Here is a 17,726-nt window from a genome sequence, read left to right as displayed (position 1 = left end):
CCAACACTAGTAATGGCTGAGCTTTCATTACACCTCATTGACACTATGTACAAGACTGTTAAGAGTCTCCTGCACTTATGGTGCATATGTCATCCTCATCGCATTCGTGCTAAAAAACTCCCAGTCTTACACTGCAATAATAACAAGGGCTCTGCACGCTGCCAACTTACTTTGGCAAACAAGTTCGTCTACTTCACCAAGCACTCCATGTGCGTTCTCTTGTCCGAGATATTACTCTATCAAAAATTACTTGTTCCACTTCACGCTGACATGATAACTTCGAATTCTTTAAGTAACCGAAGTTCTTGAGGTGGAGTCGAGCAATTGTCTTGATCATTGGGTTCGCCTCATATTATATCAAGGTGAATGGATAGTTGCCCCTAGAGATAGGATCTACTATTAACTTTGGAGAGAAAATAATGTGCCTGAACCAAGTATCCTTCATTCTTTAAAATAATTCAAGATGGAACCAATAATAAAAACAAGGAAAGAGAGATATAAATTGCACAAGTAATAAACCATACATAATCTCACTTTTCAAAAAAAAAAAAAAAAAAACATACATAATCTCAGCTTTGAAAAAAATAAAAAATAAAAACTCTCCAAATCTCATGGAGTAAAACCCCTCTATCCAAATCCACCAAAAAACTTATCTTAGATCTCAATTTCATTAGTTCCATTATGAGTCAGAAATACATATACATAATACATGAAAAACGTTGCAGATCAATAAAAACAAACATCTATGCAAAAACAAAAAAAAAAAAAAAGTTTGAACTGTGAATTATCCAACCAAATCAATCATCTCCATTTCTTCCAACAAGAGCAAAGAACCCAACAACAGCACAGACCGCTGCCACAATATTACCCTCTCTAATAACAATTTTGATCACAACCCCTATAATATCCGCTGTAATTTTCCTTCCTTCACTGATCAAAGATCCTCGAGGCTTTCCACAAAAAGCCAAAAGCACCAAAACTGTAATCCAAGTCATTACAGTAGCGGGTATGGCAACGGCAAACGCCGCTGCCATAGATATGAGCCCAAAAATGGCCCCAAAAAGGACTGACGCGTAAAGCGCCGGCCACCCAAAATAACTAGAATCAGAAGTAGAAGTGTTGGAATTATACCAAGAAAGTATGGAACGAAGGCTGTTCCATGAGAAGAAGAGAAGGAGACCATAAACAAAGATAAATAAAGAAACCCATGTTCTCCTTTTGGTCAATAATCTCCCCAGTAAAGAAGAGCTTGGAGAGGTGATAATGTTTGGGGCTTGTTCTACAAGCTCATCAGCCATGGTTGTTGATGGTTTCCTTTGCTTCTTGATTGGGATTTTAGACAACTTTTTGTTTTTTCTGAATTTTGAGGAGATATTATTAGATGGGTTGTATGTTGTATGTTAACTTTCCCAAATGAACCTTTGTCTTTGTTTTTAATGGCAGACGGGTTCTCATAAACTAAAACGAATTGTTTTGAGAGTTTGTTACAGATGTCTTTATTTGTTGGGCTTTGGTTTGGTGGACTGAGTGACACCACTTTAGTTTGTCTTTGAAAGGGTTTCCAACATATCGCTTTACTGTTGGGAAATTCGTTTTCTCAGGGTATGTGTGAATAGGGTTTTGTTAAACATTGGAATTTAATTTTTATACCAAAACTACCTTCAAAACAAATTTGTTATTATCAAAATACCCTTGATTGCTTATTTCCAAGGTGTATTTAATATGTCTTAAAGTGTGTCCTTAGGACACACGTAAACAAGCCCCATGTGAATATGATTCTCGGGTCTTTTTAACATGTGCCCTAAAGTGCAATAAATACCCTTTGAAAATTGAATTTCCTATATAAATGCCCTTAAAAAAATCTTGTTGACCACTCACTATTTCACTTAAGTGGGTAAAGCCTTAGTGCGGGATGTAGGGACTAGTCTAGTGCGTGCAAATTGGTCTGGATACCCTTCATTATCAAAAAAATAAAAAAGAATTTTGTTTTATCAAAAAAATCCTCAATTATTTATTTTCAATGTGTATTTAATGCTTAACGTGTGTCTTGGGGCACATGTTAACAAAAACCATGATTTTGAAGCAAATATACAATTTTCAAAAGAAAAAATATATATCATAGGAAACCCACCAAACGTGAGGAAAGAAAATAAGGAGTTGATCTTTTAGTTTTGAGGATAAGGGTAAGGGTGAAAGAATAACATTCGGAGATGGAAAATCATTTTTCTGACAAAAGAGGGGTGGGAATGGAAAACATTTTCTCCCCTTGGTGGAAAATTTCTTTTGGAGAATAAATAAATTTTACAAAAAATGCACAATCATAAATCTGAAAATTGTATTTTTCAAGAAAGATCATTTTTTTTTCATTCACTTGGAAAATGTGATTTTTTAGGCATTTGATTAACTATTTCCCATCAAATACAATTTCCTCATCAATGTGATTTTCCACAGTGGGAAGGAAATTAGAATCCAATTCCACCTCCAATGAAAATTATTTTCCCACTGCTTAATATCATTCTCTTGTGATTCCTCCCACCTCAAAATCTAAATTCCATAATTTTAAAACTTAAAAACTTGACTTGAATGGGAAGTCCATTCAAACGAGTCAAACAAAATATATTAAATTCATACGAATATCTTAAAGATAGTTTAAACAGACCCTTTAGTACTTCCATGGCACAATTTCTTTTGTGTTTGTGATGGTCACGGCAAAGTATGTGGGTTTAGATTCCTATACCTTACTGGCAGCCCACTTCCAGGCTGGTCTTAGATTCCTTCCAAACAAGGGATTCAACATAGTGTGATTCTTCAATATGATCCGATTCATGGTGACTAGAAGGTATCCACATGGTTTTAAAACTCAGTTTCGCATCTCGTCTCGTCCATGCCAGATACCAAGTTGTCTCGAATGAGTTTTCATGTTTGAGACATCTCATTCAAAATTTTGAAAAATGAATGTGGGGTTTTTAAATCTTGTCCTAAAAATTGAATTGCCCGTCCGTCTTGTCCATGTCTGATATCAAGATGACCTGAGCAATACGTCTCAGTCTCGAGTGAGTTTTAAAACCATGGGTATCAATGAATGGTTTTGGTTATGGAGTCCGACTTTGAAGTGGGCCGCCCGCTTCAAAATTTGAAGACACCCTCTTCGTTGCAAGACAAGTGGCATTTTGGATTAATTTCACACCCTACAATTTCGCCAAAATTTCAAATGCATCCTTGGAAATGCCGCATGTAAGGTTATGGTAGTACCAATGTACCTAGACCTAGAACCCATTAAACATAGGGAAAATTACTTAAATGACCTGGTGTAGGGATTTCTTTATTAATAATTCATTTGGTAAACATTTCTCTTTCTATCACAGGCTGGACCACATGTCCACATCTCCGACATTTCTCACGATTGAATGCCCTAACCGTTTAAACTCATCGTTTTCTTCTAAAAAATTGGATTTTGGGCATCTCAGTCAAATTTTGGAGACTCGGTCCCGTCGGAAAGAATTTAAGAATGAAGAAGAAACCACTTTCAGGGATTTTTTTCAAACATTTTGAAGATGCATGTAAAAAAATTAGGATTTTTCAAAAAAAAAAAAAAAAAAAATCTTAATTTTTGGATGAAAATTGACCAAGAATGATTCTTTTGGGTTGAAATCATCTAAACAAGTCGTTATCTCAAGTTTTCACTCAATCGTTCCATATATTTTAGTCAAAAAAACTCAAAAATTGAAAATGAGTGGGTTTTATCAATGTCGAGTAAAAATTGTGAACTTGACACTAAATAAAAAAACGTTGAATTTGATAATAAAAATTGTGAACTCGACAGTAACGAGGGGTTACTAAGAAAGAAAAAGTTTATTAAATGTCCTATCAAGCTACCGTGCAAAAATTAGGGACTACTTAGAAAGAAACCCTTCCGTGAGGGTCCTTTAAGTAATCTTCCCTTAAATATATTGAATGATTTTGGGTCCTTTTGTTTCAGATTTTTTGGGCCACTAGTGTACCCCAAGGAAGACCCTCTTACACAGACCCACCTATTGATACCCTTAGCATCATTAGGTTGTGCTAGGAAGAGCCCAAAGGTTGCAAATGTTCCATGTTTCATTGTAAGCACACAAGCATTTCCCTACCACACCATATGCATCCATCAAGCTGTTCAATTAGTCGGACTTCTAACCATACTATTAAGAGTTCAAGTTCTGATTTGGATTGCTAAGATCATGTTATAGATCTTATAAAGACCTTTTAAGATTTCTGGACATCACTTTGCTTTTATTGATCACAAATCTAGCTAATAATTTTCCTTCTTGTTCACCAATCTCTAATCAAAATAAACAAACTGAGCACTATGGCATATTGAACGATGAATGAAATTCCAGCTCAGCCTAAAATGATTGAATTTGACATCATAAAATCAGCTCAGATTAAGGATTGACAACAATTATTTGTACAAAGTAAAGAATTAAGTAAGAAATTAACTCATTATTGGAAAACTAAAATAGTGTTACCCTGTAAAACTTGCAGTCCATGTATGTGTTAAATGCAATCCCACTGCTTCAATTGGAAGTGGAACAATCTTACTAAAATCCAACCTCAGATCAAGCTGATGTGTGATGATTCTTGTAAGCGTAAATTTCATTAAGACCAACATGAGACAATAAGAGATTGAATGTGCTCCTGTATCATAAAAGAAGCTATAAATCTACAAAAATAGCATGGATTGCAAGTGAATCGATCAAATACATTAATGGGTTATAGGCAAGACATGCATTAAAACGTTAAATGTTGTGTCAATCAGGTAAACAACTATTGCGGACAAAAAAAGAAGAGAGTAATGCTGAAGTAACCTCAAGATTGACATCGATCATCACTTTGCAGACGTGGATGGGCATACGGAACCATAGATGCTTTTCATTGAGATACGAGTGAAAAACATATATGGTTCTGTTCGCATTTACATGTCAGTAAAGTGAGAATTGATGTCAATCTTGAGGTCACTCCAGCATGACCCAAAAAAAAGTTTAAGAAACATGTCAGAAAACAGTAATAAACGAAAAGTAAGCTAGAGATGCAAAACCCACATGATACAGATACAAAGTATATCAAAGAAGAAAAAAAATAGTATAAACGAAAACACCATAAACTCCACGTGCAGATACATTGCATATTTATCACACATTCATAGCCAATGCAGAAAAGGCATACATGAACAGAAAATGCAAAAATGGGTAGATCTGTACATTAAAAAAACACACATACACAATGAAATACCCGAATCTAATGGGTTAAAATTACCAACTAGGTAATACTAATGCAAAAAAGGCTAAATATATGCACGCATGTATAAATATCTTTTTATGTGAAGGTGGTGAAAATACAGCATTGAGTTGAAAAAGACAATTCTGTAAAAGAGGGGAAAAAAACTGCAAATCAAACAATCAAACAAATTATAGTGAATTTGATTGAAGAATTTCAAATTTACAAGATGAAATTGACAAACAAATAGAAGGGCCAACTTGATAAGTTGGTTAAATTATATGAGTGTTGATACCACGACCTGGGTTCAAACCCCCCTTCACCTAGCTACTAACCTGCTTGTTTAACAGATGCCACACATTAATGTGATCCAAAAAAGGGAAAGTATTCATAAAATCAAGGATCAGAAACTAAATCATATTCCCCTTTTTTTAGCCAGGAAAAAGGAGGAAATTAAAATTGATTGTTTTAAAAGATGCTCTACCTTTTGGTGGTAAACTGGTAATCACCTTCATGAGCAACTAAACAAGCTCTATGTAGACCTTTGGTGGAAGGACTTTATCTTAGTAAAAGTGCTTAAGAACCATATATCCTCTAGACCCAAGGAGTCACAATTAACCATAATTTTAAGCCCAATCAAGACAAAAGTGCCCATAAATTACTATTTTGAACATTATTAACCTTTCTGATTAATTCTCCAATAATCTCTCTTCGTAACAAAACTCAGCAATTTCTCAGAATGAAGTCAATAAGAAACTCACATTATAAAAAGCCATTTAGGACTAGCTTGGATGAACATTGGAAAAACTAGAGCTCAATAAAAGGGTGAAAAGCATTGCGGCAAACATCTAGTACAGGAACTATGATATATATATATATATATATATATATATATATATATATTTGAAAGGTATAATATATTGAAAAAAGGGGGGAAAACAAAGCCAAGCACTTAATAGCCATATAGGAACAAATGTATCCGATCACACTAGTATGAGATATAACCCAATAAGTCAACCATCACATATTAATCTTACTGCGAACAAATCATGCTCGTAGTTCGTGGAGAAGAAGATACGGGGACAAACAAATCATTACTATAATCGAGCTCAATCGCGGTTCTCACCTCTCATTAGAGCTAAATCGATATGAGGTTTCATGCCCGTAGCACATACAACTCCCAATAATTTGAGCAGTTTCTTATACTTCTAAATGTTGGCCATTTGAAATTGCCCAATGGGTTAGTTTAAGGAAAACCAATATCAACATCAACACCAAACAACAAGATCAGAAGAACACAAAAAAATAAAGCAAAATTAAACATACAAAGGAAGAAAATATACAATTAAAGGCCATATATTTTTATTCTTATTAAAACGAAAAAAAAATATTTACAACGATGAAGATTACATAAAACAAACAAACAAGGGGAAAATCACAGATGTGTGTTCAAAACAAAAATTATGCAAACATATTAACCACAGCCCGTATCGTGCCTGTCTCCACTTGCCTAAAAATTCAAACTTTACAATTTAAATCAGAATTCTACAACGCCTTTAATTTCTAAGTAGTCCACTAAGATCCTTAAAGCATAATTTTAAGTGGCAGAACCAGGCAAACCATGAACTTATTCAGCAATGCGGCTCGAAAGAAACGCCGAGATCATTCATCTTCGAAACCCACAAACAACCAAACCTCTCGATCATCAAATTAGTCGTATTTCTCCCTCCAAGAGTATACTAGGAAGAAAACCCATGAAACAGCCAACAAGATATCTCCAACGACCTGTCTCGGCCAATCGCGAGCGAGATCCTCGAGTCTCCGCTCAAAATAAACCCTCCAAAGAGCAGCGGAGACATGGATGATCACGCATCCTTTAGCGAAGAAGCTCTGAAACTCTCTGTCCTTAACAAACGACACCATGAAGAGAAGAACACCAACCACACAGAGTAACAATCCAGCAAAAGAATCTGAGGTCTCGATCAAGAGCTGATCGTGAGGAGTGGATCCCAAAAGCTTACTTGCAGTCTCGGTTCCGTGACCGAAAGCTGAGATCTCATCAAGATAGAACATCATTAGGGCTCCACAAGTAAAAGCGACTACTGAGTGAAGGACACATATCACCACGAAACCAGGTGATCCCATCGATTGGAATAAGTTTAGGAATCGAAACCCTAATTCAGGGATCAAAGGTTGAATTAGGATTCATGGCGCAATGATAAAACCCTAAAAACCCTATCTTTAACTTTCTAGAACAAATAGGAGAAGAAGTGAGGAATCGATCCGAAATTCTGACGTATTTCGATACTGTTTCTGGTAATACCGACAGAACTGTTGTAGTAAGGCCCTTGTAATTAATTAATCTAGTTTTCTAGGGAGGTCATAATGTGCGTAATTAATTATTTGAGAAAATAAAAATTATTAATATAATGGATTATGGGTCCCACAATTAATTGTAAGCTTTGTAATCAATTACAGCCTCATAGCCATTAACAAATCAAATAATGGTTAAATGAAAATCTTTGTCCACCACAAGAGTTGGGACTTGGGAAGTGAGAACTCCCATAATACCAATTTTAATTTTTAACCTTTAACTAATGAAAATTTTAATAATAACCCTTATAAAATTAATAATATTATATTTACCCTCTTACAAAGTGCAATTGCAAAATTATCTTCACCCTTATTGAAATTAAGGGAACCCCAAGGAGGTGGCCCAATGGCAATTCGAATCATGGTTTCAAAACTCGTCCTAGATCAAGACGTATCTACCGAGTCATCTTGGTATCATGCATGGACAAGACAGACAAATAAGTCAATTTTTTAGACAAGATTCCCTACTTTCATTTTTTTTTTTTTTTTTTTGAACGAGAAATCTCAAACATATAGGACAACTCATCCGAGATGAGACACGAAACCAAATTTTAAAATCATGTTTCGAATCTAATAAGTGGTGAGAGTCCGTAGGTTGTGTGCTCAATACTCAGTATGCGAAATATTTTGCAATTTGAAGATTGACAAAAGCACAACTATTTTAATTCTTAATCAAAGAAGAAATACCATTGTCATTTGGGCATGCCATATCTACGTGTGCGATATGGTATATTTCACCATATCTCAGTTATTTAAGACGATTAACTCAATCATAATAAAATGATTAAGGACGATAATACAATTGGAAAACAAATAATGATTCTCGAAAATAAGTGACATTCCCATATGGACATATGCAGCTCCAATAAGTACCTGAACCACAAAGTTGCACCTTTCATAGTTTGAAAACATGTTGACAATCCAAATTTACTTCCAACATTATCGGCCCTTTCAAGTAAAAAAGTTGATTTAGTCCCTAGAAGCAAAATAATCGTCGAACCAGAAACTGATAAAGGGGTCGATAATGGAAATGCGCACCGTTACGACCACTGTTATGTTCGAGCCTCGTCTTCTGTTGGAGGTAGTTTTGTATTGGCATAAGGAGATTGTACACCAATCGAGCAAGATGACCAACTAGATGTTGAAGGGAGTGGAGCCCATATCATATTTATTTCGAAATAAATTATTTACAACGTAAATGAATAGATATAAAAAATTCCAGACAAAAATCAGAGATATTGTTCTCTTTTTGAAAACAAAAACAAAAAAACAAAAACAAAAAACAGACCTACTACGATTATCTGCCCATGTATTCCTCTCTGCCGTAAATAATTTTGAAGAAAAATAATTAGATTGAACTGTTGTCCCTACCACCCATGGAAGTTTTGCGGTGACGCCTAGAACCTGATCGCCTCTCTTTCCCACGCTTTGTTGGGATCTTCCTCATCGGTGGCCTTGCAACTCTATCAGTGATAGCCTCGGATGATGATGCCCCCCGTGGTTCATTTATCAAAGTTGGTGAAGGATGAATAGCAGTCGTGATTGGTGGGGACATTTGCTCTAACACATCTCTATGATATGCCTGCACATCACCAATCATATATATGCAATCTCATGTACTAGAGCCCATAAAAGCAATCCTTCAACATAGATCATTATCTGTTCCATTTTTTAGTTAAAAAGATTCATAGATCGAAAGAAAGAGATTGCAACCAACACACCAGCCACAACAACAGTAGGGAGTATTTCTTCCATTATTAATCGAAGTATTTAAAGTCAGATGATGTTCTAAGTATAAATTCTCATCCAAGAAAACTGGAAGAGGTGGAGTCCACAAAAATTCAGGAATATTCATCTTTGATGAATTGAAGGTTCATATTAACTGTTTTAAGAATCAGCTTTTGAAGATTGACAAAACCACAACTATTTTAACTCTAAACCATAGAAGAAATACCATTATCATAAGGGGGCATGATCTCCTTAATTGATTGAGGGATTACTCAACCTCACATTCGTCAAAATTCTTTGACCATGGGAAGGTAGGGTATTTCCGTTACTAAGGGGATCAATCCTCTATCATAAATAAATATTTAAGACGATTGAGAAACAAATAATGATTCTTGAGAATAAGTAACATTCCCATATGAAAAGATGCAGCTTTAAGTATGCTACTAAGTACCTGAACCACAAAGTTACGCCTTTCGCAGTCCAAAAACATGTTGACACTCCAATTCACTTTTGACATATCTTGTCCCTTACGGTTGAAAAGCTGATCTGGTCCCTAGAAGTAAAACGATCAACTTCATTGAACCAGAGACAAGTAAAGAGGTTGGTAATGGGAATGTGCTCCCTTATGATAACACATCCTTCAGGAACATCTGTAGAAGCCCAACGATAAAGCACAACTCAATTTAAGATGTAGGAATGGAACATTTTTTTTTTTTTTTTTTGGTTTTTAAAAGGAACAAAAGGATCATGCACCCACCACTGGTAATTGGAAGCTTGGCCTCAGAATAAGGGGTCAAGCCTTCCCTTTTATAAAACTCAATCTGGAAATCAATGGAGGCATTGCTGTATTTCCCAGCGGCCTTATTAGCTTCCGCCTCTTCAAACACATCGAAGCGTCTGTAGTGCCGGGAGATCGCAAAGCTGGCATTATTCCTCCACAAGAATCTGAAGACCGAAAGATTCATTAAGCTAAACAAACATTAAGGACAACCAAACAACTGGTGTGGCAAATATTATTGTGACAAGGTATGAGGACACGTGCAATTAGCAAGATACAACATATCATAGTAGAATGATGACAACCCCCTCTCTGTCTCATATTATCTCTTATTAAAATTGGTGGTAAGAGTAACACGTGAAGAATTTGAGTTTCGGCATTCACCAAAAATTTAGTAAGAATTATGGACTAAACATAATTTAAAAGATGAGCTCAACAAACCTTTGTGAGCAAATCTCAAACCTTTTGAGGGACATTTAAGGTAGGAATTGCAAACCAAATGGATGTATCAAGGAGCTAATATAGAAATTGATAAGCAGCCACCCTTTTTGGAGCAACTCCTGAACTTTTGAAGTCCTATTTGGCAATCTCAAGGGACCATCTCCATTTACAGGAAGCCAAGAATGACACCTCTAGATGAGGAGTGCATTTTTAAAAATCATCTCTTTTAGCAATATTTGTTTCGACTTCTGTAACATTCGTCTGTGGGCATTTTAAACAGGCTTTTAAGTTTCCATGCGCTCTTCTCTCGATCTAACTCAAATAAACACTAAACAACTAAAGGAACAAAGAAATGAAAAATAAATGTAACCATCTAACCATGAACACTCTGGCTGGAAATAAATTTCTACTGAGTTTTGTTTACCTTCAAAGGGGAACTGTCGATGCTTCCTTATGTTTGGGCTATATATAGACAGAGAATATCAGTTCCACAGTTTGGAATGTAATTAGCAGTTCAACCACCAAAACAAAAGTGAGGAAGTGAGGCAGTAGTAGTCTACAAGCCTAAGAGCAGGTCTCGCAAGGTATAAAAGTTTGTTGATTTAACAGATCAAAAACAACACACTAACTAATATGAATCAATCATCCTATAAAATGGTTCATGAATCCTCTACGACTGTATGTTGTATACTGTGGAGGGGAAAACCTAAAGTGTTAAATTTCTATTCCACCTATCATTGTTATCATCATCATGAAAGTGTTATCTTAAAATTTTGGGGACTGCTGAAAAAATCCGTGTCATCCATTATAGGTATCTAAAGCCACGTAGATATCTTCAAAATCATCAATATATACACAATACACACCAAAAAGCATGCCGTTACACCCTATGATCCACCCACCTAAATCAGATTTAGATGCAGAGCATAGATTCTTCCAGTTATGCATACAATTTTTTTTTTATTATTGATATTATACATACAATTTAGAGAAGCATCAAAGCAATTGTCTGCTACAAAAGTTATTTCACAAGTTCCAACACAGATAAAATTAAGATCTTCAACTTAGATTTATACAACCAAATGATTTAAATTACTAAGACGCCAAGATGTTCCAGATTTCATCCATATAAAAGGTTCATAAAAGATCAAATGAGATAACGAATACAACTGATGACAAGGATCCCTAAACCACGTCTGCGTTGAAAATTAATTGTACAAGATCCCTTAAGCTCAAACTATCATCCTATCTACTCAACCAAACAACATTCTGGAAAATAACGTATGGTGGAAACTTTGGAATGCTGAACTTAACTTCATTTAACTACTACAAATCAAACCACAGCAAGCTTAGCGGAAAAAGAAGGTAGTAAAACGTACCTCTCAAGAATTTGATATGGATCCACAACAAGCTCAAGCTTTCCATCAATCCAAATAGAAAACCGAGCATTGGGGAACATCCTATGTAGCAGAAGCTTCGGAACCTGCCACAAGTACATTCGGTTCAAAACCATCTAACAGACTAGTAAACACTGGAATAAATAGTTAGGACAAGAAGTTTCAATATATAAATTATGAAGCTTATTCATGTCAAACAAATACTACAACCATTAATCTACGTGATCCATTTTACTGAACAGAACAAACAGAAACCCTTAAAATAATATATGAGATCCATTTTGCCTGGCATCACTACAGTCAAACTGATCTATGACATCCATCAATCACTGAACCTTTTGATTATTCTTTTGTTTCTCACTCATCTTCTCCATTTGAGACCCCGTGCTTCCTAGAAGATAATCTAGAATTCCACAACAAAAATGATCATGCCATCTCTCCATATCATTCTTACAAACAAAACCCAAAGTTCCTGAATTAATCGGGATGTATACGCACTCATTAGTCACCACAACTTCATCTAAAATCAGTATTTTGTCAATAAAAGCATCTTCCTCGATTGAGATGATGGAAAGGAGAGCCTCATGTATCAATTGGGCCTTGGACATGCTTGATATCAAGCGATTGAAAAAATATCTATTAAAGGTCCCACATTTTGCTCTTTACTGGTGGGTGTGGAATAAGGAACAAAATGACTTTCCAGCAAAACTATAGACCAAGCACCATCATCTTTGACATCACCAAACTCAAACTCATTGGTTTGGTCTCTATATTGAAGAAATTCCAAGATCACTGGAGGTAGTATGGTGAGGTAAAATTAGCAAGTGATTTGCGATTGTAAGGAAAAGGAGATGCCTAAGTGGTCCAAAGAAGAAAGATACTAAAATAGGGTATTCCACCACCAACCCTGGGGCAACAGCAATCATAAGGCATGATAAAAGCTAAAATCTGAATGTCTATTTTGGTGCAATTGGCACTTAAAATTAAGGTGAGGTCCTTCTTTAGGGCTTAAAGATTTTCCGAAAAATGCCGTAGTGGTGAATGGAGTCTCCCCGAGGGATAGCCTATTTGACTTGTAAATATCATGCATAAAAGGTATTAAATAGGCATGAATATTTTATACAATCATACACTTGGAAGTGCAAACAAGAAGGTCGACTCTCTTTGGAAAAATAATCTGTCAATAGGCCATCTTTTTTGTATCTGAACTGATGTTTTTATTTACGTCTAAATCCCAAACAAAATATCCTCGTACCATGCTCAACAATAGTAACTTGACTTTTTATTTGGGAGGGGGGATAAGTTATTGCAACTTGACTAACTCTGAACCATATTATAATCTAGCGTAGTAAGAACCAAACTTACCTTTCCATTGCGTCTTGCATCAATATAGGGAAGGTTACGGACAACAACAACTCTCCATAACCCAACCATCTTTCCATTGTCCAGGGCACTAGAATTCTTCATATATGCTTCCGTCTCTTCATCCACAAACATAAAAAAGCAAACATTTTTCTTTGCAGTTTCACTAATGTTCTTTGGCTGTTGCATTACATCATAATTTCCTGGTAAACAGCACGTTCATTAGAAAAAGACAGCAATCAGCTTGAGAAAAGGAAAGAAAAATGATACAAGAGTTGGCATGCTCGGCAATACCAAATATGGCCGATGCAACAACTATCCCACGGCACTGCTCCATCTCAAAAAGGTCAGCATCATCAATGTCAAATCCAGTCTGGCGACCAGGTTTACTTCCTCTAACAAACCTGATTGATAAAGTACACATTAATCAAGACATGTAATAAGCAGGAAGCGAGTAAGGTTAAAAACAGCTACATTATTCCCTGTTATGAAATATGTATAGATGGAAGGGTAAAGTAAGAAATAGATCATATATTTCTTTAAGAGAAGATCCCTGAGTAGTTCTTAAAATATCAAAGCAAATTTGACAAGGAGAATGAACCATACCCACAATGCACATTCATTGACTCTTTTATATTGAAAGAATCATTCCTTTGCTCTAGAGAAGGGTATCCACCAAAATCAGAGCCTCCAAATGTCTCAGTTCTAATCGGATTTTCCTCAGTAATATAACCTAAATTCCTGAGCACAGGAAACGTTGATGGGCTAGTAGGCATCCAAGCAATGGCCTGCTCAACGGGCAAGTAACATACCGGGCATGCTGAAATAGAAAACCACCAAGATAAACTGAGTACCATGGTAATAATAATTATTATCATTGTTAATACATATTTTACATGGCCATATGCATCGATGTTGTAAAGATAGCATCTATAGAATACTATTCAATAACATATTACATGGACATCTGAAATCTTGAAATTAGTAAGACTTACGGCGTGGGCCAGTCCGCTTTCTATCAGTTGGAGGGGGTGGAAATGCAAAATTTTCACACGGATGCACTGAAGGAAGGGCATTCCCAACAACAATGGGAGGCATAGGTTGGGATTTATTTTCACCACTTACAGGCATGAAAATTGGTAGAGAAAAATTATCATCCTTATTTAGATCTTGATTAATCTTCTTGTTATCTTGTTCTACAAAACCCATAGAAGATTCTGGATAATTTGATGAGATGCTTCCATTGGGTATATTGTTTTGGATATGTATAGTAGGCCTATGTTGTGATTCAGGGTTTTCCGAGGCATCATCATCTGAAAACAAGTCATGAGAGGTTATTTCCTTAAACAAAATAATAATGACAAATAACCAAAACTGAAATAACATGGCAAACATTTGCAAGCAACCACCGTTCACTAGTTCCAACCAGAATGTTTCCTAAGCTAAATTAAAAAATAAAAATCAAGCCAATTATATCATCTTTATTATATGATCTATTGCATTCTTGTGGACAGTAAGAACAAACAAGGCGACCTATCCAGAAGAAAACAAGTAAGAGGATAACGGATTTTTCTATCAGGTCGATTCTTGTCATCGAGATCTCCTCAGTGATACTCACTGAAGTGGTGGTGACATCACACATGTATATGTCTTGATTAAGTATTCGACTTGTCAACAAGGCAATATGCATCAACCATATAACTATAACTACTGAATAATGATGCATGATTCTCACTACCCATTATACCAATTCAGAGTTAGAATAAACAAAATTGTTTCTTTAGCACACAAAATCCAAAGATATATGATTAGCCGATTCAGTGTCTTTCAAACATAAGAAAAACCAAAAGTAAAATCAAACTGAAGATGATCAAACAAGCAAACCTTTACAGATGGAAGATAAAACAGACATGAAAACCACAACAGAAACAGCCACAAGAAGCAACATTCCAACTCTCCTTCGACCGGCAAATTTGCAGATCCGGGGAAGAAACTTTTCCTTCTCTCTTGAACTAGACAACAACATCTTCGAAGGCTTTCGCACAATAATGGGCGTTGTTTGAATCGGCAACAAAACACTATTCGGCAATTGTGGTTGCAATGATCCATAACTACCTGTCCGTAGACCCAATGACCCTCCAGTCATCGTCCCTCCAAACCCAAGGTTTTCCCTTTCATCTCACTTCTCCCTCTAAATACTCTCTCATTCAAAATCCCTCTAAAATAAGGTTAAATTCACCGAATTATACCCCAAATTCAAACCCACTTCTAAAATTTTGCTAAATCTCAAAACTTTCTTACAAATCCAAATCAATGCTCCCAGCCTATTTCCTTCAAAATCTCACTCTATAATAATCAAATCAGAGAAAAGAGGGCGGGGAGGGGACGAAAAAATAGAAACACGTCTCAAATAAAATTAATCTCTCTGGAAAAGATAATATCCAAATTAATTACTGATTTAAATAATACTAAATTTAAATCCAATCCTACTAGAAATAGAATTGTGGAAACTTCAATGACTAGAATAATAGAAACACGAATATGAATCCAAATCTAATTAGGAATCCGAATCAAACTAGCAGATCAAGCCTTATAACTAGGAGAGAAAAAAAAAAAAAAAAAAAAGCCTGCAAGTTCTAATAAGAAATCGAAGATTATTTTTTCGTGATCGAAGCAGAAATCATAAAGATGTGTTGCCTCTTCGTCCTCCTCGATTACGAGCATCTGAAATCAAATTCTAGGGCAATATTCTGCAAAATTTCTCCCCCCCTTTCTCTATAACTGCTCTGTTCTGTATCTCCAAATCTGGATCATGAGTTCTTCGAATTTGGGCATTTTTTTTTTTTTAGCAGCTGTTTTTAGAGTGGGAAATTTTGCAGTATTTATCGTTTAAAGTTATTTTTTTTATTGCATTATATGATGGAAAAAAAAAAAAAAACGAGAAGGGGTGTAAAAATTGTTGTCTGTTATAATTTTAAAACTCGGTATTCGGTCTCGTTCGACCTCCACAGATCCGAGCTGACTCGTTTGAGTCATCTAGTATGAAACGAGATAAATCATTTAACTCGTTTTATAATATTAATATATATTTAAATAAATATAATTTTTTTAAATAAGGTGATTAAAACATGCTTAATCACAATATCATGTTTTTATTTATTTAACGAATTTTAAGTAGGGCTGCAATCTGGACGAGTTAATTGATGGGTGAGCGTGGACTGAGTTATGTAAAAAATGAGTTGAGCTTGGATTAGAATGCCTAAACCAGGCCTCAATTCAGGTTGAGGGATCGAACAACCAACTCAATTCGAACCCGATGCCTTTATACTAATGTACAAATATTTTTATAGTAATTATATATATTTTTTGTTTAAGTTTTTTTTATTTCATCTTATTATTAAGGCTCGTGGACAATTGGATATTATTAATGTGGGTGTTGATTAAGGGTGCGATTGATTGCGCTTCTAAACGCGGCTTTACCGGCGTTTGCGTCAAAAAGCGAGATTTTACGAAATTTCGCGTGCTTGATATCACTTCTAAACGCGGCGTTTTGAAGTTGTAAACGCAAATTTGAAAAAAAAAACGGAGTTTTGAAAAGCGCATGTGAGCCGTTTCGCGCAGCTGCGTTTTAACGCGTCGTAGTGAAATGACAAATATACCCTTCACCATTTATCGAATTTACACGCTCAGTCCGCGATTATAACTTCGACTGTTATCCATCCATATCACACACAGTCTCTCTCTCATCGATTCCGACAGCTAACGGTGACCCACCTCTACGACGCCGATCAGTTTTCCGATCGTTTACCATCGACGACAACGAAGATGTTGTCTTGGTTAAACTGACGACGACGCCGATCAGTTTTCCGCCGTGAACTCAATCTCTCCGTTGCCTCTTTTCCGATCGGCTTTCGATTCATTCGCCGTGAGCTCTCTCTCTCTCTCTCTCTCTCTCGCTCTCTCTGTTATGGATTTCGATTTTTTACGAAATTCCAACATGAATGTTCGATGAACAGAAAACTCTCTATTAGGGTTTTTGTAATTTTAAATTTCTTGTTAGCTTTTTATTAAAAAATTATGATAGAAACAAATAATATTCACCAATTTCTTGTTCGATTAACATAAATTTTTGCTTATTTTTGTTATTTATTTTTATTCACCATTCCAAATGATCGGGTGTACCCAAATACGATATTCTTCCATTCCAAATTGATTTGGGTAAAAACTTGGATTCAACGAAAATTTGGATAAGTGAAATCTGGGTTTATCTTGTTCTTTTAATCAGGTTGTTAGTTGATGGTGTATAGATCCTCTACGTTACAAATTGAAAAATGGGTATTTTAAAGACAAATTAGAGGATTTGGAGTACTTATTAGATAATTGATTGTTTCCAT

At 35.6% G+C, this 17,726-nt stretch overlaps 3 protein-coding genes across 3 annotated transcripts; all 3 read right to left on the bottom strand.

Annotated features, from left to right (window-relative positions):
• Positions 1-797: 797 nt before the first annotated feature.
• On the bottom strand, positions 798-1,298 carry LOC147411278 (uncharacterized). The gene has a single exon (XM_086431995.1). It carries the CDS (start codon positions 1,296-1,298, stop codon positions 798-800), a length of 501 nt encoding a protein of 166 aa, XP_086288121.1.
• A 5,295-nt stretch (positions 1,299-6,593) lies between these two features.
• On the bottom strand, positions 6,594-7,557 carry LOC147411277 (uncharacterized). Its single transcript, XM_086446699.1, has one exon. The coding sequence runs from the start codon at positions 7,396-7,398 to the stop codon at positions 6,964-6,966; it is 435 nt and encodes a 144-aa protein (XP_086302825.1). The 5' UTR covers positions 7,399-7,557; the 3' UTR covers positions 6,594-6,963.
• Positions 7,558-8,761: 1,204 nt separating this feature from the next.
• Positions 8,762-16,204, bottom strand: LOC147411276 (putative hexosyltransferase MUCI70). Its single transcript, XM_086446695.1, is given in 10 exon segments — positions 8,762-9,208; positions 9,806-9,873; positions 9,876-10,004; positions 10,112-10,299; positions 11,953-12,056; positions 13,336-13,535; positions 13,627-13,736; positions 13,939-14,152; positions 14,328-14,645; positions 15,217-16,204. Coding segments are annotated over 10 exon segments (1,827 nt in total). The 5' UTR covers positions 15,479-16,204; the 3' UTR covers positions 8,762-8,974.
• Positions 16,205-17,726: the final 1,522 nt, after the last annotated feature.

Source organism: Akebia trifoliata, chromosome 1 (assembly GCF_017979445.1).
Source record: "Akebia trifoliata isolate Shusen 1 chromosome 1, ASM1797944v1, whole genome shotgun sequence".
NCBI lineage: Eukaryota > Viridiplantae > Streptophyta > Magnoliopsida > Ranunculales > Lardizabalaceae > Akebia > Akebia trifoliata.
This window is presented reverse-complemented; position numbering and strand designations above follow the sequence as displayed.

Excerpts from the sequence above, each read along its gene's own strand:
- LOC147411278 (XM_086431995.1), bottom strand. The coding sequence starts at position 1,298 with ATGGCTGATGAGCTTGTAGAACAAGCCCCAAACATTATCACCTCTCCA.
- LOC147411277 (XM_086446699.1), bottom strand. The coding sequence starts at position 7,398 with ATGGGATCACCTGGTTTCGTGGTGATATGTGTCCTTCACTCAGTAGTC.